A 24,510-nucleotide genomic window follows, 5' to 3' on the forward strand; every position below is an offset into this window, starting at 1 on the left:
AAGGGGCTACAAAAACAAAATTTAAGAATAAATGTAACACATTTAAAAATAAGTGGAAGAAGGGAAGGCTTAGCCGTCAATACTGTGGTGTTTTTAGGAAGATGTGGCCAGCAACTAGACTATTTACTCCAGGAGATAATCATTTATTAATCTAGCAAGTTTCAAGAAATTAATAAAAGTTTGATATTATTTAAATACTATGAAATATTATTTAAGGAATAAGAACTTAAAGTAGTAATTCTTGCAGTGTACCACTTAATTAGAATATACTGGCATCCTAATTGACTAAAGAAATCAGAGGTCCTAATATTTAAACTCTGCTGCTCACAAATCACTCAAAATTCAATAGCTCCTGAACTATTCATTTTTTGATACTTGATTTTACATAAAACAAAAAGTCAAGATTTACTTAAGTCAGTCTTTATTAACAATTAAATCTAATACATTACTTTATTTTAATTTTCATTTCATTATTATTAATGATCCAATTTAGTATAAATCCAGTTTCAGCAGTATTTCACCTAACTTACTAAATTTACTATAAAGCCCTAAAGAGGTCTTTTGGAGAAGCCCATTTTTTCCTGAAACATACTTTCTCCTAATAATGTTCTGTTCACTTTGGTTCTCTAGTATTTAATGAGGACCCACAACTGTTGTTTTAAGGGTTTTCCATCTGAGTAACGAATCTTTAAATATAATGAATGTACTTTCACTTGAATTTAAAATATTTAACCTTGTGAAACTTTTATAGAAAGTAGAAAAGATGCATTAAGGAAAATAAGTAAAATCTAGTAATTGGAGGAAACAAAATAAGAAAACTACATAGCATTAATCCTTAAAATTTATTTCTAAAGTTTTGGGAAAAATTTGTCTTTTATTTTCTTATTTGCAAAACAATTTTTTGGTTTTAATCACATTTTAATACAGTTTTAAAAAGAATATGCTCTAAATGGTATATATTCAGTTTATAGAAAAAGTGAGACACTTATACATTATTAGAATTCCTGCTGCCAAATAATTAAAGATAATCATTACATTTTGAAAACCAATAAACAAATTGGATATACTCCAAATATTCAAGCAAAAATTCAAATTAGATACTAGCATCCAATCCAAATTCTATTTCTTCTTTAATTGATTTTAGTTATTTGTCCAAGTTCATGTTTTACGTGAGATAGGAAAAGAAGGTAAGTGAACAGTAGCTGGTGTAAGATAGTTAAGTTAGAGATAACTATAGACCATTCTTCAAAATTGTAAGTGTTAGATCAACATGTCCCAAAGTGTGCTTTTCCAAGTTTAAAGCAGTCAACGAAACTTTGGCTATTTCGGATCTATCTGTAAAGAACTTATTTCCCGTGACCTGTCATAAGTAAAAAGTGATGATATACTACATATTTGAAAAAGTTAGGTACTTTTCAAGTTTCAGTAACTTAAATGTATTCATCTGTCTGAATAATGGGTCAGGATTTTAAAACTTAAACACAGAATACTGACACATGTACTCATTTAACAGTGTACTACAGACCTGAAATTCCACTCAGCCACCCTACAGATTTTAAAAGAAAAATCCAAGTGAATCACTTATGACTAAAGTAAAACAGAAATGGACCTTTCAACAATCCCACATTCTTTATTTCAAGGTCAGAGGTTCTTTAGAAATACCGGTATAGAAATGTCTAAGTCTTACAATGTTGAAAATAATGTTCTTTTCAGGTCTTGTCAGAATAAATAGGAAGATCAACATTGTCACATCCCAATTAAGTGTAGAGTATATTAAGGAGAAGAGACAAAATTGTTTTTCTTGGGGAACTGGTTTATAAATTTATCAGTGTCTCAAAAACTAAATATGCCATTTTCCCACAAAGCAGTCACTGTGTAAGGAATGAAACAACAAAGCTACAATTCAAATACAGATGAACGTAATTAAATCAATCATATTTGGAATGTGTATACTTCAATTCTGAGAAAAAAATGTTGCCATTACTCTCTGGTTCTAAAATAGCTGCACAAATCTCTAACAGTTGGGTGCTCGTATCATTTGATTTCCAGCAAAGATACTCAGATGATGGACGGCTTCATCACATCAGCTCTTTCAGGTACATCCTGACACTTATGAATCCCACTTTAGAAAAGTACATCTAACTCCAGAGTAAGTGTAAGTCTCTTAAATTTAATGCTGATGATAGACATGCCCCTACTCTCCAATTTTGATAACCAAGTACTACTGTCTTATCAGCTCAATTAACAGCTTTCAGAATAATTTTAAGAATAATTATTTGGTTCTACACCACTCCCACGAATTTATAAAATAAATACAAAGTATATCAGAAATAGAAGGTTTATTTTGGATTTTGTAACTAAATGTCGTATGCTGATACTTAGGGACTAAATAATATTTTACATTAAAAAACATTCAGAGATAAGAATATAAGTCCATTTAAAAAAGATAACACACTTAACTAGTTTTCACAAACTGGAAAATACATTTACTCTTTATTTTAAAATAATATTTATATATTCTCTCACATTCTTTCTATCTGGAGCAATTACGAAGCATAATACCTGGTGCCATGGCTGAATAGAGAGGTTCTAACACCGTTAATGTAATGGAATTTCTCCAGGGAATGTAGTATTTAAAGTCATTTTTAAATTCAACATGGGCAGCAAAGTCAATCAAGAGTTCAACTTGAAAAATTTCTAAAACTTGTTTTTTAAAAAAAACACTGCATAATTGAAGAGTAAGATGGCATGCTCAATCAAAACCAATACACTGCATACCTTGTAAAGACTATACAGCAAAAGCCTAAAGCACCCTGCGTATCTTCCCATAGGGGTCACTGCACTGAACAATTCCAAGGGGCAGACATTCACATTATTTTCTATGTGAACGGTGCCCCCATGTTGTGCTGTACAACACCTGAACAGCAGTATATAGCAGTCCTGCTTATAATGTTCATACATAGTATGTGTTGGATGTGATGCACTAGATATCTTAAGTAAAAGTTGGAAAATCTGGTGTCATCATGTAGTTCACTTATTCAACCCAAGAGACCTATGTACTGGTTTGAAAAGAAGTTATTTATATACAATAATTAATTGTAAGTGTGACAAACCACTGGCTAAACAGGAGCCCCTAATAATCTAATTACCTGAATATGTCCTGTAAGAAGATATAAGTCTCTCCCCCCAATTTTCACTTGTATGTCCTGGATCTGAATCTACAGAATGAGAAGAAACAGGAGAAAAGAAAAAAAGCACACGAAGGGAAATGCAGAATTCAACAAACCAACATTTTTCAAAAAGACCACTAGTTATTTAGTCAATGATAATTCATTGTTTTCCCAAAAGGTTATTTTTAGGGTAAAGCCAAAAGTACATTTAAAACATAGGTTTGGCCAATACCTAACATTTCAGTTTCTTCAACTGGAATAGTAAAGTTAAGAAAGTCAACCATATTGCAGTTTGCAATAGATATTACTAACGCTGCTTATTAAAACATATCATGGCCTTTGAGGATATACAGTTTTTCAATCCCTGAATAATGATAAAAGATGCAGTACTCTGTTTTTCTGTTTAGAATTTTTCTTTAGAAAACTTGAATAATGGACTTGAATCACCCTTTTTGTTATAAGAAGGCCAAAACTACTCAGAAGATAATAGAGTACTTTGGACTGAAGTATCATTCTAGACCACAGACCTCTCTATAAATTATATACATTTCAAATGGTATGAATTGCTGCACTGACCACTACTGAAGACCTGTTAGAAAGAACAGCCTGAATCAAAATAAGTTTATCAGCTAAGATAAGAATTTGGAATCTTGCCTAACAATTCATGACAGATAGAGAATTGACTTTTGGCAATATGACCAGAGCAGATACTTTTACTTATAAACAACATGCCACTTTAACTCACAATATTATTATTCTGATATTCATATTCTTAATTTACTGACATGCACTTTTCTTTCCAGGATCATTATTATAGACATGATTAATAAGTTCAATTAGGTATAAGGAAACAAAAGTGTTAAAAAAAAAAAGTTAGAGAACAAGCAACCCCTAAACATAGTATTAAAGATCCCGTAAGCCTAAAAGTTTAGTGATGAGAAGCCTCACTCAATGGAAAGGGGAATCATTACTAAAATAACATTTAGACCAATTCTAAAGCAAGTGGGTATATGGACTGAATGACAAACTTTTCAATGAACTTCTTTTTCAAAACTGAACGCATTAAATTAGCAACTAGAAGAATTCCATGAAGAATGTTTAAAATTTCATTCATAGTCAAGCAAATATACAAAATGGTCTCCATAGATCATACAGCAAAGAAAAAGTGGCAACCAGTATTGCCACTGAATTAAATGGATTATTAATTATTAATTCAGTATGGCAAACTGAATTAAATGGATTATTAAAAGGAGATCATATTATTGTGACAGATTAAAGCATAGTGGATAAACTGAACTTTGAATTATATTAATTAATATAAGAAAGTAGTATAACAGTTCATCTAAAATTTCCTTTGGAAATAATCAACCTACCCTCACTCCACACACCCTTTGGAGTTCACGCAAATAAGTATGTTTATGCTTGGGGCATTTGAATGTGTGTTCTGTAAAGATTAAATCAGGAGCTGGAAAATGCAAAGCTTCCATACTCTATCCCTTTACTCAACAATTTCTTCCTTCTTTGCTATATTGAGCCTAGACTATGTAACTATTGCTTCCTATTGCCGGTTTTGTAAAATACTGAGTGCTAAGCACACCTACCATGTTTTCCCGAAAATAAGACCTAATAGGAAAATAAGCCCTAGCATGATTTTTCAGGATGCTCGTAATATAAGCCCTACTCCAAAAATAAGCCTCAGTTAAGATCGTCAGCCAGACGGACGCATTTAGTACGTCTGTTGCAACACACAACAGATGTATTGAATTATAAAATAACATTAATACATAAATATAAATAAATAATATCATTGACATTAATACTTAAAATAAATAATATAAATTATAATTAAGTATTTGTAAATACCCAAGCAGGGGCCTTTGGACAAGAGGTAAACGCCTATGTAAACAGATGAACTCGAGACATATTGACAAATGACCAACCGGAGTACACACAACGCATGAATAATGTGCGTACTTGATAATAAACCGATGTGGTTGTGTCTAATGTTAATCTTTATAATTCAATACATTGTGTGTTGTAACGGACGTACTTAATGCATTCGTGTGAAATAAAGAAACATTTTCTGAATTTTGGAGCCTGCAATTTTTCGTCGCTTTTGTGTGGACCATCATTCTTTTTTTTTTTTATTGGGGAACAGTGTGTACTTCCAGGCCTTTTTTTCCAAGTCAAGTTGTTGTCTTTTCAGTCTTAGCTGTGGAGGGCGCAGCTCAGCTCCACATCCAGATGCCATTTCTAGTTGCAGGGGGCGCAGCCCACCATCCCTTGTGGGAGTTGAACCGGCAACCTTGTGGTTGAGAGGACGCACTTCAACCAACTGAGCCATCCGGGAGCTCAGCGGCAGCTCAGGTCAAGGTGCCATGTTCAATCTTAGTTGCAGGGGGCAGAGCCCACCATCCCTTGCGGGACTCGAGGAATTGAACTGACAACCTTGTGGTTGAGAGCCGGTGCTCCAACCAACTGAGCCATCCGGGAGGCAGCTCAGCTCAAGGTGCCATGTTTAATCTTAGTTGCAGGGGGCAGAGCCCACCATCCCTTGCGGGACTCGAGGAATCAAACTGGCAACCTTGTGGTTGGAGCCCACTGGCCCATGTGGGAATCGAACCGGCAGCCTTCGGAGTTAGGCGCGTGGAGCTCTAACCACCGGGCCGGCCCTGGACCATCATTCTTAACTGTCATCACTTTTGTTGCTACTCCTGTCTCGTAAGTCTTCAATTAACACTTGATTTAATGGTAGATCTAAAGGGAATAATATTTTGACCACCAGACAAGATGAGTGGAAAAAGAAAGCTATTCCGTCGAGTACAAGAAAGGAATCATGGAGGACTCCTGGGGCAAGAATCTTAAGGCTTTCTGCAAAGAGAAGAAGCTGGATCTCTGAATGGTCCGAAAATGGCGAGCACAGTACGATAACCTCAGTCAACAGGAGGATGAGTGAAATGCTAAGAAGCGCAAGTGTGGATCAGGTGGGCAACCATTATTTCCTGAGCTGGAAGACATCATTGGTGAATAGGTTGCTGACAGGAGAGCAAAGGCTTTGGTTGTGTGCAGGGCTGATAGTCAAGCATTTGCCCTCGCAATGGCACCACAGTTAGAAATATCCCCAGAAGAATTCAAAGCATCACAACACTAGCTGGATGGCTTCCTTCAGCGATATGAACTGTCTCTAAGATCAACAACACTGTTCAAGCTGGAAGATACTGACGTTATTAAACGTGCACTTGCATTCAAGTCCTTTGTTGATGGCATCGACTTTTCTAAATACCAACTCTCCAACATGATTGCTATGGATGAAGCTGCACTGTTTATGGGCTAAGGATCTCAAACGACAATTGATCCAAGGGGTGCCTCGTCAATCTACATTCCCTCCACTGGTTATGAAAGTGCACGTGTTACCTGTATTTTGGCAATTCGTCTGGATGGAAAGAACGCCCCATCTCTAATCATCACTAAGGGCAAGAAAGATAAGGTTGAACGTGTTTCAGGCATTTATGTTCTTGAAACCGAAAAAGCCTGGTGCACACCAGCAGTTATAAGGAAGTGGGTCGATTTAATGCTGCCACTTGTTTTGCAAGGTGGCGAAAGAGATCTGATAGTCTGAGATTCAGCCAGCACTCACCGCGCTAAAGACATGAAGAACTTCCTTGCAGAGAGAAGAATAGATGAAATAATGATTCCCGCAGGAGTGACTGCCTATCTCCAGACTCTTGATATTGCAATAAACAAGCCATTCAAGGATCATTAGCGCATGGAAATCAATGACTACATTGAAAATAGAATGGAGAGAAATCAGCGTGGAAACTTTGTGAAGCCTAGCCTCCAAGAGGTCGTGACTTGGGTGAAGAATTCATGGGATAAAATCACTGACAGCTGTGTTGCCAATGCACTACGAGCAGGCTACATGGACAAGAAGTGCTCCTTTAAGGAGAGCTCTATTGCTGGACATGAGAGATTGGGGCCAATGGTTCTACAGGAAATGGAGTCACAAGAAATTCAAGCCAGAATTCACAGTTTAGAGAGTTATGATGCTGTTTCATAAGAAGATGACATGACTGTATTTGAGTAAATGTAGATTTTTGTACATGAATAAATGGAGATTTCTGTACATGAAAAAGTAAGATATCCCCTGAAAATAAGCCCTAATGCATCTTTTGGAGAAAAAATTAATATAAGAACCCAGTCTTATTTTCAGGGAAATACGGTATTATTTCTCCCTGATACGTTCTGTACAGCAAGGCCAAGACAAGCAATACTTGTATTTTAAAAGCCATCTTTTTAAGGTAATATACTGTTCTAGGTTGCAAGAGAATAAGTAACAATACCAAGAATGACTAAAAGGGTTTGCATTGTATGTTTTTAAATTTTTATATTAAAATATCAGGGGGAAGGGTTGGAGAAAATCTGTAATAAATAATCTCTGTGAAAATCACCAAAATGTGATTAAGCACTGATTTCACCTGCTACTTTAACATTTGTTTTCTTATTTTAAAAAGTTTCTCTCTCCAAATTTGCTCAAATCATATTAAATAGGGTAAATTCTTTAATGGCATCTAAAGTCTCAGGAAAATAAAACTTCTAAGGATGGCTGGCAGAGAAGATTTAGTTTAAAACATTTGAACATGCTCTACAACTGTTACCGTGGACTTTGGAAACAGATAATATTGTGCCTCTTTGGATTTTCTCATACCACATTGTCTACAGATGCCAAAAGAAAAAATAAGTAAGCAAATAAATAATGCTTACTAAGAGAAAACAAATATTTTTAAAAAGTGAAAGGTGTTGTACCTTTCTAGTTATTTAAACATACACACTAAAATGATGAAGTGCTACTTGTTTACCTCTACAGAATATTAGATCTGTTAAAACCTAAAGAAAAACATGTGCCCCAATGCTATTTGAGGTTAAAGAATATTTATATACTGCTGGAGACTTTGTAACTAATTGTAATTATTTGGAGAAACATCATAGAAATGTTTAACTTTTTTAATCCTGCAACCATACTCCTGGGAATGAAAAGAAACAATTTATGGTATAACAAAATCTGCAAAGATGCTCTTGATGGCCATTACTCATAACAAAGTAACTGTAAATTTAGTGTGGAGGCCAAGAAGAGACTCCGTGTCAAGGGATACCTTTGGATACCATTAGACTAGGAAAGAACATATATGAGATTTTATGACTGATGTTCCGGAATAAAGTTCATTTAGGCAGAAACATTAATAACTATTAAAGATAACAGCAGTTATCAGTTATTAATTACTGTGCTAAAAACTTTATATTATACAATGGCAGTACTGTAAGTTACCTACTCAATATTCACTCGTCCTTTCTTACTAGAAATACTACAGTTTTAATTAAGGTGACAATATGCCCAACTGAAAGTATCTGACTTTTCAGACTCCCCAGCAACTAGGGTAGCCTAACCAATGAGATGAAGGCAGAAGTTCCTAGGGAGGTTGTTTCATCAGTAAAAAGGAAAAGTCTCACTGGGAGAAAGATACTTTTGTCATCAGTCCTTCCTCCTAATTTCTGCCCAGGAAGAAGACTTCTTGTGACTATAAGGCAAAATACTTAAGGACAAAGCCCATGTGTGAGCTAAGGGTGGCAGAGCAGAAAGATGAAAAGACCCCACCCAGTCCCTGATGGTATTATAGTACTGCTATATCAAGTGTGAACTATCTATGTCTGGTCATATTGCACTAGATTTAAAAAATCCCTATCTATTTAAGCCAGTCTTATTCACTTTTGTGTTTTAATTAATGCATCACAAACTTAGTTTCCACGTTATGTCTCTTAAAGGTAACGATTCTCTGAAGTTGGTATTATTTATTACATGCACTTTTACAGATAAAGAAAAACTGGGACTTTTATCTGTCTAGTCAACAATTCCTTTTCTAGAAAGTGTTATTGTTGAAAAAATTAATAAATGTTAAAAAATTAAGAATTTAGAAAGTTTAAGACACACTAGAGTAAATAAAAATGAAGATTAAGAATGACTTGTCACACTAATGGCATTATTACTGATTTTGGGGACCACGGGGCCTTCCTTGGACAATATAATTTTTTTTTTTTTTTTAAAGTAATGACTGTGCTCGCTTCGGCAGCACATATACTAAAAAAGTAATGACTGTCTTTTATAAAAATAAGTTCATTATTTTAAAAGTTCAAGTCATACGAAAGTATATAAAGAAAGTCACAAATCATCCCAAATCCTGGAAGTAAAATGTTAACATTTGATGAGTATCCAAGTATCCCTCTAAATACAAATACAAAGGAATTTCAGGGAGGGAGGGAAGGAGACAAAGAAATTTATGTAAGAATTGGAAAATATCACACACACGAGCTATTTTTAAATAAAAAGTTGTAATATTAATTTATTTAAAATCAAATATAAAAAGGGAAAAAAAGCCAAGGGAACTGTTTCTTCTCTATAAGAGATATCATATACTAAAATATAAACACACCTATATAAACATGTATAAACTAATTTTAAATAAGATTAAAAATTTTAAGCAATCATCTAAAAAATTATTTTAGATATCAGTTAATCCCTCGGTATGAGAGATGATGAACTGAATAGTACCATTAACACTTTCTCTTTATTCCCTACCTATTCTTTTATTTTTCACTACTTTAGGGTTTATAATATTTACATTTTTGTTCTAGACTCATAATACACCCACTGGGTTTAGGCTTAGTTTTACAATGAAACAGTCTTTTAAACCATCTTATCTTTCCATATGAGTGTTAATATTTGTCCTGTGTGCACATACAAATATATGTATTCAAACAGTACCTATTACTCTGTAAACCTATTTTTTTCACTTTATACACTATGAACATCTTTCTATACTGCATATTCTTCTACAATTTTATTTTTAAGGGTAAAAGCATTATTTCTTCATTGAATTTACCATACTTTAACAAATCCTATATTACTTGACACTATTTTCCTGTTATTTTTGCTATTATAAGGAAAGCTAAGTAAATATACTTAAAGATAATTTCAAAATAAGTCAAGTGTTAACAAACTTTCAGTTTTTGATATATGTTGTCATATTTACCTCTAATAAGGTACTCCTATAATTCAGACCTACTATATATAAAGCAAGTTCCTATTTCCAACCAGGGACCACTTGATATGATTTAGGTCAACAACAAGGTTGTTAATAGTTACAAATTGTATTTCTTTGATTATTATCGATTCCTTTCCATATATTTCTTTCCAACTGTAATTTTGTTTTTCTGAAATACCTGCTTGTATCTTTTGTCCATTTTCCCATTTTTGTGTTTTTCTCTTCCCATCTAGGAGATGTTTAAATATTAAATATATTAAAATAAGGGTTGTCATATGTTAATATTTCTCCCTTCTGTATTTTTATAATTTCATCTAATAACTTAAAATACAGTACACTCTAAAAAAGATCAATGTCAAATATGGGGTTTGATGCTATAATTATCTTTCATATGAAAAATACCACTTAATACCGTGTTTCCCCGAAAATAAGACCTAGCTGGGCAATGAGTTCTAATGTGTCTTTTGGAGCAAAAATTAATGTAAGACCCGGTTTTACTTTACTATAATATAAAACCCAGTCTTATATAATATAAAACCAGGTATAATATAATATAATATAATATAATATAATATAATATAATATAATATAAAATAAATACAATATAATAAACTATAATACCAGGTCTTATATTAATTTTTGTTCCAAAAGACACATTAGAGCTGATTGTCTGCCTAGGTTTTGGGGAAACGGTAGTACTCTGAATTCCACCTTATTTTTAATTATGAAAATAAGACACCTGGATTGTAAATAAGACATTCTGCTTTGGACCTGGGTAAATTCTTCTTAATGCTGTGTGTATGTGTGTGTGTACGAAACTAAAGCCTTCATCTGTTATTTACAAAAATTTATAAATTCAGCATATCAAAAATATAAATACATGTTTAAATCCATCAAAATATTGTTTAGCATTAGCATGTAACCTTTCCAAAAGAAAAACAAAAGTTTGTTATGAAACACTCTTAAAGAGAGAGACCTGCAACATATCACTAAATTAGGTAAGTGGAAAAACTGTAACGGGGGAAGTATATAATCCAATTAATAAAATATGACTTAAATTATGTTTACTCAGTGCCTAAAGTTCATGTCTTCCTAAGTAACATTTTCTCCTTTATTTTATTCTAAATAAAAGACAAATAATCCATCTGATCTAATAACAAAAGTTTCTATGGGAAGTTTATTATTTTGAAACCTTATTTATTTCTAAAAATGTTAACACTTTGAATTCACCTAAATCCCGTCTTCAAACTACTACCAGAAATATTACTGTCACTGGAAAACAAAACCTGGCTAATGTAAGTACTTCAAAAATGACTACCAAAAGGACTTCCAGGGAGGAAATACAAGTTAAATCTTATAAATCTAAAGACCCATTAAGTGTCTTCTCAGCTAAGTGATCTAAGTACTAGCTTGAGAACATTGCTTAAGGAGAAGGAGTCATGCTTCAGGGGAAAAAAAAAAGATTCTGCATCTATAGGAAAAGCCAGTGTAACTTAAAATGAGCAAAGCACACAATTTCTTAATTACTTCAAAAAAGAGTAATTTCCAAGATTTAAAAATGTCATGAGTGTTTAAGAACAATTTCTAGTTCAAGCTAAGAGACTTTACCTACTATCTACCTACCTATTACTAACAGTGTGTATTAAAAATTTTTTTTCTAAAGCTATGTTAGTATAGGGCATTTCAAAAGTCTTTGGGGTATTTTCGCCGATTCCAGAGACAAGGTAATTCCAGTACTGATGATTAAGATGGCTAGAAAGCTGTAAGTAGGATATAATCTCTGCACATAAACTCAGGATGGAACACTAACTTTCTGTGAGTGAAGCTAAAACATTCTTAAGAACAATTCATTATTAATATTTCAGGCAAGGGATAAAACAATTATGATAATTACATAATAAACATTCAAGTTTATATTAGTTTCAAGAAATTATTAGTTCAGGGCTAAAATACAATCTAGGAATTTATTAGATAGTGGTAATAGGTTCTAATTTATTATAAATTACTGGGATTGATGTGAAGTATCATTTCTGATATATAAGAATATTGAGAAAAAAAGTACTGTGAATTGGGCTTAGGCAGTTAGGATCAATATATTTTTTTTCTTTTTTTTTGGCACGGTGGGGAACATATTTCTGATTTCTGAATCTAAAATACCTACACTTCTTTCTTTGGTGGGATCAATAATGTGTCCACAAAAACTCAACAACTTTTTCTCACAACTACCACACCCTATGCTCCCTATCAATGAATAAATTTCATCATTGAAATGCTCTTTGAACAATTATGTTCTGAAAGTGATTTGTAATGAACACTAAGAGAGTTAAGGAAAAAAACAAATTGTTTTTATATCTGATTAGAAATCATGTTTAGTGAGAACTATATGAATTTCTGCCCCAAAGCGATAAATCTGAAATACTGAAATACAAATATTTCTTTACAAAATGGAGTGCAAGAATGATATGAGAAAAATCATAGTAAAAGATGATTAAGATTTTATCAGAAAAACAACAAAATATTCTACCTGTATCTGAATCTCGTTCTTCATTTCTTGATGGGCTAATGGTAAAAGGAAGTTTACGTTTCATGGATGATTTCTCTTTCATCTCCTTGCCCACATCACTTCGATCAATTTTTGGAGTTTTGCTATAGGATGCAATCTTGTCTTTACTCTATTAAAAAAATCAAATATGAATAGAGTTATAACAATATTAGCTAAGCAATACACTATTAAAAATACTTTATGAAGGACATTTTCAAACACACAAAAATGTGGAGCGTGTATTATAAACTATTACTGTCCTCAATGTACTCAAGACCAGATTCATTATAACATTTCTCTAACTTGTTTCACATTCCCATACTTTTACATAATAATAGAATTTTAAAACAATAAAACAAAGTATCTTAAATATGAAAGACTCTATGTCTAAGTATAATAGAAATATTATCACTAATGAACAAATATGAAGGTGAAAAAGTGATTTGGCATTGAATTAAACAAATTGTGTTTTATTAATATCATGTGCCCACTCACTCAGGTGAAGTATCCTACTGTCATGGTGTATAGCTGTTGTCAAGTTCACTCTTATAATCCAACATCCAAATTGGTGCAGCACATCTAAACTGAGCTATGTAGCAGGAGAGCTTAAAAGAATAGTCCTCAAACTACAATAAATAGATATAATTGTACAGATTCTCAGAGGCAAATTAGAAGTAGACTGAGATTGCAGGAGACACTAAGAAAGCTTTCAGCCCAAGACAGAAAATAAACTAAAGGAAGGATGAGGGGAAGAAGGGGTATTAAAAAAACCCCACAAAACTGAATTTTTTTAAAAAGTGGAATTCATCAATAAAACCAAAAGAGCAACAGAACATCTACACTTTTAGTGAGTCTAATCATGAAAATGCGAGAAGAGAAAAATAAAGATTAGAACTGAGACCTGCATACAATTCCAGAGATGTTAAAAAGTTACAAAAGAATAATACTGTATTCATTTTTATACCACTAAAAATTTAAGACCTGGAAAACGGATTATTTTTTTAAATAACATGCATTTTTACAATTAGTTATGAAAGAAAACCTGAATAGATTAATGATACTCAGAGAAGACAGTAAGTCCAAAGCCAAAGCTTTATGTTTAAAAAAGGTACCTAGCCCAGATTTTACAGATTTTTTTTTAAATAAAAAAAATTCAAGGAACAGATATTCTCCACTTCATATAACAATGCTACAGCACAAAAGAAAAGCTACCCAATCAATTTTATAAGTTTAAAATAAAACTGATACCAAGAAGAGTACCAAAAAAATTATAGACTATATTGCTTACAAAGTAAGTGCAAACATAAACTGTCCTAAATAAATTGTGAAATTTAACTTAGTGTCTTAGAAAGATAATGTATCATAGTCAAGCAGGGTTCATCCAAAGAATGTAAGAATAGCTCATTATTAGAAAATCTTAAGACAATTCACTGGATCAAAATATTAAAGAAAAACCACATGATGACTTTAATCGGTGACAATATCATCTGAATAGACTCTATATTCATTATTGAGAAATCTATTAGATAATTAGGAAGAGAATGTGACTCCCCTATGTTTTAACTGATACAGATACTGAAGAATAAAAGCCTCATGTTATTTATTTCCCAGTTATAAAGTAAAATCCTCTTAACCCTTTTTTTTTCCACTTCTGCCAATGAAATAGAGCTTCACAGGCATACATTTTGCTTATAAGGCTGCTTAAAAATGTAGGTTTTATTATTATTCAGGTATGATGAGGCCAACATATTAGAAGACCACTGCCACTGAAAGATAGTTTGTTACTCACAGTTCGTAAGAAGAGGGGGCACACCATACCACACAGGGCGACATGGGGATGTACCAGGGTGGGTCGGGTGGCAATAGGAGAGGAGGGAAATGAAGGCAAAAGTTTTTACTGTGGTTTCAGCAGGCTTAGGAGGTATATGTGCTGTTTCTCTTATTATCTGGTACCTGGCTCTGGGGTGATTATTAAGGCAGCGGATAGTGGCCCTGAGTGTGAGCTGAATCAAGTTCGTGGTTGGGGATGCACTGACAAATAAAAAGGCATGATTAATACCAACAAAATTCTAGAGACTTGCCTTAAAAATATGAATTTTATTAATAAAAGAATCTAAAAAAAACATGAAGACGTCCCTTCTCTCTCTGTTGCACCGGTGTAAGTAAAGATACTGTTCTGTGCGATAAAACAAATTAAAAGAAACCAACCTGATAACACGTTAAATGGAAAATGTTCACAAGAATATACTGATCATGCTTTCCTGTGTAATATGGTGATTAGTGTGAATATTTCTAACTGCTACCAACCTGTTCTGTTCTCTGTAAAATAAAACTGTCTTTGGAAGTGTAATTTAAAGGGTTTTGTGAAATTCTTCGTACTTTAAAAATTCTTTTTAGACCTGGGGAAAGTAACTTTGAAAAAATCAGTTACTTCTGATTGTCTTGAAATTTCTGTATTAACCAAATGATATAAATACTCTGTCAATTCAGGAGAGAATCACTGGCACATCCTTCCATATCCATGATATAAAAAAGTGTATGACTCTGTTAGGTTTATTATTTTTAAAATTTTAAGTCCTTTTCATTTAAATTAATGTTATTCTTTCAATAAACTACAATAGCATTCCTACACAGTAATGAATGGCAAGACAAGAATGACCTTCTGTCACTGCTGCTATTAAACAATGTACTCATAGTCTTTACCAACTCAGCAAGATAGAAAAAAGAAGAGGTAAAAATTTACCTAGAAAAAGAGAAAAAAATATATATATACATAAGTAAAGAGAAAACTCTTAAAGTAATATAAACCAAAATGTTAATGGCTATCTGTAGGTAATGGCATTTCAGGTATGTTGAGAGACAACTTTCTGTGGCTCTCTTGCATTTCTACGCATCTTGCAAGCAGAGGCACTAATTCCCTTTGTTCTGGACTACCTTTTCAAGGATATCTGTATAGAGAATAGCCTTGGAAGACACAGCATCTCCCTCTGGAGCAAAGGGCAGGTCTATTTACCCTTTAGTATAATAAATAATTTCTCCCTTTGGGGCAAAGGTCAAGTAGACTTACTGCCCATTATTAAAGATATACGGTTCCTCTCCTGTAATACAACCCACTATACGTGTAGTTGTCACTTGGCCCTCCCTGCATCCCTTTGTGAGTAACAGGGCTCAGGGAACAGCCACAAATGCTGATATATGGCTATTGCCATTGCTATAAGAAATAAACTTTCTTTTATATCTGACCCAGGAGTCTCACATCTTCTGCCAGCATCCATGAAACTGATTAGCTTTCAAGTAGGGTAGAGTAAATCTCAGCTCTTGCACAGTTTTTGACAAGACCATTTTTATTTTCATTATTCTTATGTGTACTAATTTTTCTACAATGACCATGTATTGTATTACTTGAATAAAAAAATGTCTCAAGGGGTGGCCAGATGGCTGTTGGTTAGAGCACAAGCTCTGCATAACAGGGTTGGTGGTATGATTCCCACATAGGCCAGTGAGCTGCGCCCTCCGCAACCAGATTGAAGACAACGACTTGGAGCTGATGGGCCCTGGAGAAAGTGTTCCCCAATAAAAAATTAAAAAAAAAAAAAAGTCTCGATTATCACTTGGATAGAAGATAATGAAGATCTGAACTACAATATATTGATAATGAAAAGGACAGGACAGAGCTACTTATTAGACGGTTAAATGATTAACATAAATTCTCACACTTTATGAATTACATTATCATAGGTTTTATGAAAGATTTTGCTTTCCAAGTTGTAAATACTAATTCATCACTAAAAACTGCAGTGGAAAAATTTCTCTTTTTTTTTTTTTTTTAATTAAATTTATTGGGGTGACAATTGTTAGTAAAATTACATAGATTTCAGGTGTACAATTCTGTATTACATCATCTATAAATCCCATTGTATGTTCATCACCCAGAGTCAGTTCTTCCATCACCATATATTCGATCCCCCTTACCCTCACCTCCCCCCCCACCCCCCTTACCCTCTGGCAACCACTAAACTATTGTCCGTGTCTATGAGTTTCTGTTTCTCATTTGTTTGTCTAAACCAAAACCAATAGGAAAAAAAAATCCGACAGATTAGCAGTGAAAGGATAAAATATTTGAAAAATTGTAAGTAGATATTTTTGGTGAACCCCTATTGAAATATTTAACGAGGTAATGAAAGCACTTTACAGAAAAAGTATATTGCCATAGAATGTATTATTTAAACTTATGCTCTATTTAAATGCATTTAAGAAATTAAATTTTGGTCCAGATTTTATTAATTTAGGCTCATAACAGTAACAGTCCTAACATTTTATTGGAAGAAAAAAACTCAGCAAAAGGTAGAGGCTAGCTTCAATGCCAATCACTCACTAAAAGATAAGCATGAGATTATGCTTTGTAAATATATAGGTGAATAATATGGTCACGCCTTCTTCTCTCCTACCCTCCCATCATTTTGTTACAAGCTGCAACAGTAACATGGTCTATAAGCAGGAAATTTGGTATGGAAATTATGGCCCTTCCTCTTTTAAGGTACAAGCAGTCAAATATCTATTAAAAACTGAACAAAATTATTTCTAACAACAACTTTTGATATCAAGCTGCTTGAAAATCCCAAAACAGGACAGTAAGCATCATGTATATTGCCTGAGAAGAGCATGTAATCTTGAAAAAATATTGAATGATTAAACAGATACTTAATAGTTAAAGAAATCCCTTTAGATAAGGCCAAAGTTAATAATAAATGAGGAATCTAGTAGTTTGTATACATCCTTCCTACTTACGTTATAAATCTAGTGATTAGTAAGTATCCTTAATTTACCTAAACCGTGTTTTTTGCTCTACTTTTTTTTTTATTGGAGAATATTGGGGAACAGTGTGTTTCTCCAGGGCCCATCAGCTCCAAGTCGTCGTCCTTCAATCTAGTTGTGGAGGGCGCAGCTCAGCTCCAAGTCCAGTTGCCGTTTTCAATCTTTAGTTGCAGGGGGCACAGCCCACCATCCTATGTGGGAATTGAACCAGCAACCTTGTTGTTGAGAGCTTGCGCTCTAACCTACTGAGCCATCCGGCCGCCCCTCCAGCAGCTCAGCGGCAACTAGTAGTCTTCAATCTAGTTGTGGAGGGCGCAGCTCACTGGCCCATATGGGAAATGAACCAGCAACCCTGTTGTTCAGAGCTCACGCTCTAACCAACTGAGCCATCTAGCTGTCCTAAACCATGTTTTTAATAGAAATATACTAGTGAAAAGTGTGTTGCTTTTTGCTCTTGTCTCTACACTTTTAAGAAATCACACTTTTATGACGGCAATGCTCAGGCACTTCTGTATATTTAGTGGAGGCTTTCAAAAGACATGTACAAAGTATTTACATAGTAAGAATAAAAGCTTCAGCAAGTTTAGCTTTATACATTCAAACTCCAAAAGTAACATCAAGCACCAGGTATAATTTCACAGATGTAACCTTTACTACATTTGAACATTTAGAAATACAAATTCTAATTGTTTCCTCAAATCTAACACTGTATTTTGTCCCCACGCTACTAAAATTACTTTACCAAGGTCATTTTAAGTTGTCTCAACTGACAACATGCAATGGCCTCATTTTTCCTATTAACCTCTGTGGCACTTGGCATAGATTCCCTTGGCCACTCTTCTCTGTGTAATCTCTCCTGTTTCTCTGTCCTCTTCACTCTGTGTGTCTCGATTCCCCTTAAAATAGTTGAATTCCTCAGGGTACACTCTCATCCACTCTTGCCCCACTCTTGGGGTGGCATCTCCATACCTATAGGTTACTCTTCCACAAATCCTCATATATTTACTTCAATCTAGCTGTTTTGAATGCTAGATTCATATCTAACTGCCTACTAATACTTCTACTTTGGTGTTCTGATGGTCAACTCAACTCGACAAGTACAAACCAAACATTCTTCTCAAAACAACCGGTTCCTTTCCCTGAATTCCCTCTCAGGAAACATCCAATCAACCTGAGTGGACCCAGACTACATATACCAGTAAGTTTAATTCATTCAACATTTTTTAGATCTGCCAACTTTTCTCCATCCCCACAACTACTGTCCAGACTGGCTTTTACTTGTATTTTTAAAAAACACTCTGACTGGTTTCTATGGCTCTTCCCTTCTAGATTGATGGCTACAAATAAATTCCAAGATCCTTAGCAAGGCACACAGGCCAAAATAAACTGGCCCCTGTTTAATGCTCATCACCTACTTTACACCCTTCATAGGCTACATTGTATCTCATAGGCACTACGTACAGATTCATGTCTTTTTTACAGCTTCTGCTTGGACAACCTTTTGTTCCTACTTTCCTATTGGTCATACACTCATTCATCGTGCAGAATCCAGATTAAGTATCTTTTCTATTGTAAGACCATCCCCGAACCTCTTAAAATTGACTGCTTTTCTCCTTTTTCTCTTATCATTGTACACTCAATACTTTCATTAGTATGCATCTTACAATGGTACAGAAATTCTCAAAGTACAGTCCCTGAGACCATTTTGGGGGATGTACAGGGCCAGAAGAACACAACAGGAATCCCATGTAAGGTTTGTTGGATAAAATGAATAAATTAATGATGTCAATCTCCTTAAGATTTGTCACATTAGAATACATTTGGGGAAACTTTATGGTGGAATGGAGATACTGGCAATTTATCTTCCCAAGAAACAACGATAAACCTGGACAAAACAACCATTTCAAGGCTTTAGAAATTGAAGAAAAGTAAACAACAAATTGAGAAGCATTTTCGAGAAAAACTGAACTACAGATAAGAACAGTGAGAATCTTTGGCTTTTTTGCCTGGGATTGCTCTTATTCCCTGGCCAATGTTTAGTTTACATAAAGTGCTACTACCAGGGTGGGGCTGGTGGTGAAAACCAGTATCTTTGCTGCGAGAGTGTCGACCTGGATTGGTGTTGGTGTTGAGGGCTAAAAACCCACATCCAGCAGCACTGTTGATAAAAATAGCAAACAAGGTAGGAAACAGAGGGTGGAAAAACAGTTCTATTACTCTAAGGTTGTGGTCCTGCTGTTGGGGAGCAGCAGCTGATGGATAAGTCAGAAATTTAACTGGGAGACTGCAGAAATGAGAGAGACATACAGAGTGCTAGATAAGATTGCCACACATCCCTGGCTGACCGGGAAGCAGCCAGGCATGTAAATATGCGGGGAAGACCTAAGCATATTAAGCTCTTCATATATCCTTCACTGACTAGGAGATTGCATGTACATCCACAGGAGATGTATACAATCTTAGCTGACTAGGAGGCTGCATAAGGAAAATCTGGGTAAGCCCAGCAGAAAGTAAATGCCAGGGTAGACATGAAAAATACCTGAACACTGAATGCACCTCCCAACACACACAGAGATCTGCCAGCAGAAGGTGAAAAGAAAGTCTTACTGGATCATGATGTCTGAGTACAACATCTGACCAATCAATGGCTGCTGACTTTTCTATGTAGCTATAAGGGCAATCCCTAGGAAGCAAGACTAAAAAAGAAAAAGAAAAAAACAGACACCGATGGTTGTGACAAATACTGTAAACACCTGACATTTTACTAAAAACAAACAAACAAAACAGAAACCTAGCAAAAATTACAACTTTCAGGTGGGAAATAATGAGAACCCACAACTACTACAATATATGACCTAAATTGTCCAGTTTTCAATGAAAATTAAGATATACAAAAAAGGAAAGAAAAAGTATTCAATAGAAACTTCTCTGAATGGGCCCAGATACTAAATTTGACAGAGTTGATAGAAATAAAGAAATTAAACAATGTTTAATGAATTAAAAATATGACAACAATGACATCATATAGAGAATATCAATAAAAAAAATTACAAAAAGGGAAAAATGGAAATACAGGATTTGAAAACAGTAACTGAAAATGTACTAGATATGTTCAATAGCAGATATGAGATGCCCCCCACCCCAAAAATTGGTAAATTAAACATCCCAAATCTCATAAAACAGCATTACTCTACAGATCCAGGAAGCTCAACAAACCTCACATAAGACAAACACAAAGTGATCCTAAACACAGTACAGTCAAACTGTTTAAAGACAAAAGAGAACAGCAATAACAAAAAATTTATAATCAGGACAAAGGTACAAAATTCTCATCAGAAACAGTTAAAGCAAGAAAGTGGGATGATATATTCAATTTAATAAAAGAAAAAAGTTAACTAAGAATTTTAGCATCCAACAAACTATCCTTTGAAAATAAAGGCAGCCATGAAAGACAAATCTACTGCATAACTTCATTTATATGAAATATCAATAAGCAAACCTACATAGACAGAAAGTAGATTGGGTGGCTACCCAGGGCTGTGGAAATTGGGGACAGGATGGGGAGTGACTGCTAATGGGTACATAGGGTTTCTTTTATTGGGTGAAAACGTGCTAAAATTGATAGTGATGATTGCACAACTCTGTAAATACACTAAAAACTACTGAATCATACACTTTGAAGGAGTAAATTGTATGGTATGGGAATTATATCTTAATAAAACTGTTTTTAAAAATGGCAAAATCAAGATATTCCTAGATCAATGAAGAGTGAGAGAAAACATGGATGAAGATGTCTTATAGTAAATACTAAGGAAAATTCTTATAGACTGTAAGGAAATGACACCAAACAATAACTTGAATCCATAGGAAAAAATTTAAATTGCCCAAATTGGTAAATTTGTAGGTAAAAACAAAAAACTGTATAAATATAATTTCTCTTTTCTTCTCTTATTTAAGAGGTAAAATTGTATAAACAATAATTATAACATTCTGTGGTTGGGTTAATAACAAATATACATATAAACTATATTACATAGATTAACACAAAGGAAGGGGAGGAAATGGAGCTATATTGGAATTAAATCAACATTAACCTGTAGTAATTAAGAGTGTATGTTATAATCCCTAGATCAACAATTTAAGATAATTCAAGGAACATACTTTGAAGAAAACCACAAAAATTTAAATTTACACTGAAAATATTTTTTAAAATGGTATCATAGATGTGACAGAAACAAAAAGATATGAAATAAAAGAACAAAGAGCAAAACAACAGATATAAATCAATAATTACATTAAATGTGAGTAGATTAAACACTAACAAAAAGGCAGAGATTACCAGTACAATCATCAAGAAATAAAAGTATCGATGATAGCCATCCTGACTGGGGTAGGTGAGAGGTTTTGGGAACGTACAGAGGGATAGTGGATGGGGGGAGGGGGGTTCACACAGTGTGAGGGATATAAATGATAAACGTCTAAGTTTTGCTTTGTCTTGTGCACCTGAAACTAATTTAAAAAATAAATAAATAAATAAAAATTAAAAAAAAGAAAAAAAGAAATAAAAGTATCCATATTGGGAAAGAAGTAAAATTATCTTTAGATGCAGATGACATCATCCTACATGTAGAAAATTCTCAGGAATCCACAAAGTTTTGGAATCAATAAATGCATTTAGTAAGGTCATAGGATACAAGATCACTATATAAAAATCAATTGCATTTCTATATACTAGCCATGAAAAATCCAGAATGAAATTACCTACTATAGTGTCCAAGAGAATAAAATATGAACAATTTAACAAGTGAAACGCAAGATTTGTACACTTAAAACTACAAAGCATTACTCAGAGAAACTATCTAAATTAATGGAGAGATATTCTGTGGGGATGGATTGGAAGACATATTGTTAAGACGGCAATACTACTCAAAGTGACCTATAGATTCAATGTACTGATTCAATACAAGCCCAGCAGGCATTTTTTTTGCAAAAACTGACAAGCTAGTCCTAAAACTCATATGGAAGTGTAAAGGATCCTGAATTGCCAAAATAACTTTTGAAAAGCAAGTTGAAATGTTACACTTCCTGATTTTGAAAGCAGATTTAGGATTGTCTGAGGCTTGGGATGGAACAGACTGACTATAAATGGACAGGAGAATCTTTTAGCAAGGATAGAAATATTCTAAACTGGATTGTGATGATGACTGCACAACTCTGTTAAGTTTACCAAAAATCACTGAATTATACATTAAATGGGTGAATTTTATGGTATATAAATTACACCTCAATAAAACTGTTAAAGAAAAGATTTGTATACACATGTTCATAGCAGTTTTACTCATGTTAGCCAAACACTGGAAGAATTTCAGAGTCCTTTAACAAGAAAATGGCTTAAAGGGAAAGAAGACTTAAAAGGAAAAAAAAAAAATCAAAGATAATGTGTAAGACTAACTAGATAAAGGAGAGACTAGCGATAGTGAAACCAGTTAGGAGACAACTGCAGAGTATACAAGGTTTTGAGAGTCGGAATCAAATGGGAGTGAAGAATAGATATAAAAAGAATCACAGGTCTTGCAACTAACAAAAACTGTTAACATTAACTGAGCACTGTGTACCAAGCATTGTATTAAGCACAATACTTATATCATTTGACTGTCACAACAATTCTATAAAGCATCATTGTCCTCTATTACAGGGATAGAGAGAAAGAGAGACTCTAAGATTGGAAAAGTTATATAAATTTACCCAAAGTTACAGACATGGAAAATGGAATTGCTACTGTGCATGTGTATTTTGCTCCTAGGGGTCAGGGGGTGGAGAAATGCCAAATGACTGTGAGGTCTTGTATTTCCCCCTATTTCAATGATTATCTCTTAAGTAATCGTGTGATCTTAGTAATTGTGTTATCTCAGGGAATGAAAAATAATCTTCATCCACAGGAATCGAATTTATTTCTAAAAGACTTAGACAAATGGTTTGGATTTATCTGGCATTCACACTGCTTATTTTATGAGTAATTACTAAAAATACTAAATTGGGAACTTTTCCAAGTTCCAAAAGGGTCAACAAATCTTTAGTATAATCATATACCTTTCTTCCATATGGTTTTTCTACCATATTGCTGTCACTGTCAGAATTTTCACTCTGAACTGGTTTTGTGAACCCAGATTTGGGCATCTTATAGCTCTTCAGCTAGCTTCTTCTTTTATCAGTCTTCTCATCGTGGATCTGTAAAGAATAGATATATAAGGATTATTTGTATACACACACAATAAAACCTACTGTTTATGCAATTTGCAATAGTGTAGTTTGGTTTTCTCTGTCTCCATAATTTATTTTCTCAGAGAGGCTATCGTAACCTATATAAGTTTTCACTGAACAATATGAGCTTCTAATTAAAGTTCTCTTGTTCAAGTCCACTCAGGTTGTCACTGAACAGGAAAAAAGAGAACTACTTTTATATTTCTTCCCACCTTCTTTAGACTAATAATCAGTTTTTTGGGTAATCAGAAACAGCCGAAGTGGAAGCAGTGGCAAAGGGTTAGTCATTCCAGCCTGGCTCTAGAGGTAGAAACTCCTAATAGATTCTCTGGTAGCTCGGCATTGGTCTGCCAGTTATTTGTAAACATCCAACCAAGAACCTGATAGGTTTGATTGGTAATTTTACATTTAATTCTATTTTTAATTAATTTAAATTAATTAAACCCTTCCTACTTAAAATCTCTGGAGTGGTTTATTATCCTTCACTGAACTCCCAGATATTCCCAGGCATTTAGTGATTCTATCAACCTACTCATTGATTTAATCCTTATCATATTGTACTATAATTATTACTTCATGTATCATTTTCTTTACAATTTGTTCAGCCTTCTGTCTCCTGCTCTGCAAG

The 24,510-nt window shown here is 33.9% G+C and overlaps 1 protein-coding gene across 5 annotated transcripts in view; it reads right to left on the minus strand.

Annotated features, from left to right (window-relative positions):
- The window catches only part of ANKRD12 (ankyrin repeat domain 12), a 135,675-nt gene that overhangs the window by 78,917 nt on the left and 32,248 nt on the right, over positions 1-24,510 (minus strand). For 2 of the 5 annotated variants that reach the window (XM_019712592.3, XM_074340357.2), the window contains exons 2-4: positions 23,712-23,849; positions 12,789-12,936; positions 3,150-3,218 (exon numbers count right to left, since the gene is read on the minus strand). In XM_019712592.3, coding sequence (XP_019568151.2) covers positions 3,150-3,218; positions 12,789-12,936; positions 23,712-23,798 — 304 coding nt within the window. In that variant the 5' untranslated portion in view covers positions 23,799-23,849. The remainder of the gene's footprint in view (positions 1-3,149; positions 3,219-12,788; positions 12,937-23,711; positions 23,850-24,510) is intronic. The other 3 variants (XM_019712593.3, XM_074340360.2, XM_074340361.2) reach the window with 2 other exon arrangements.

This window comes from Rhinolophus sinicus, chromosome 4, assembly GCF_057876585.1.
Source record: "Rhinolophus sinicus isolate RSI-liver-muscle chromosome 4, RSI-T2T, whole genome shotgun sequence".
Lineage (NCBI taxonomy): Eukaryota > Metazoa > Chordata > Mammalia > Chiroptera > Rhinolophidae > Rhinolophus > Rhinolophus sinicus.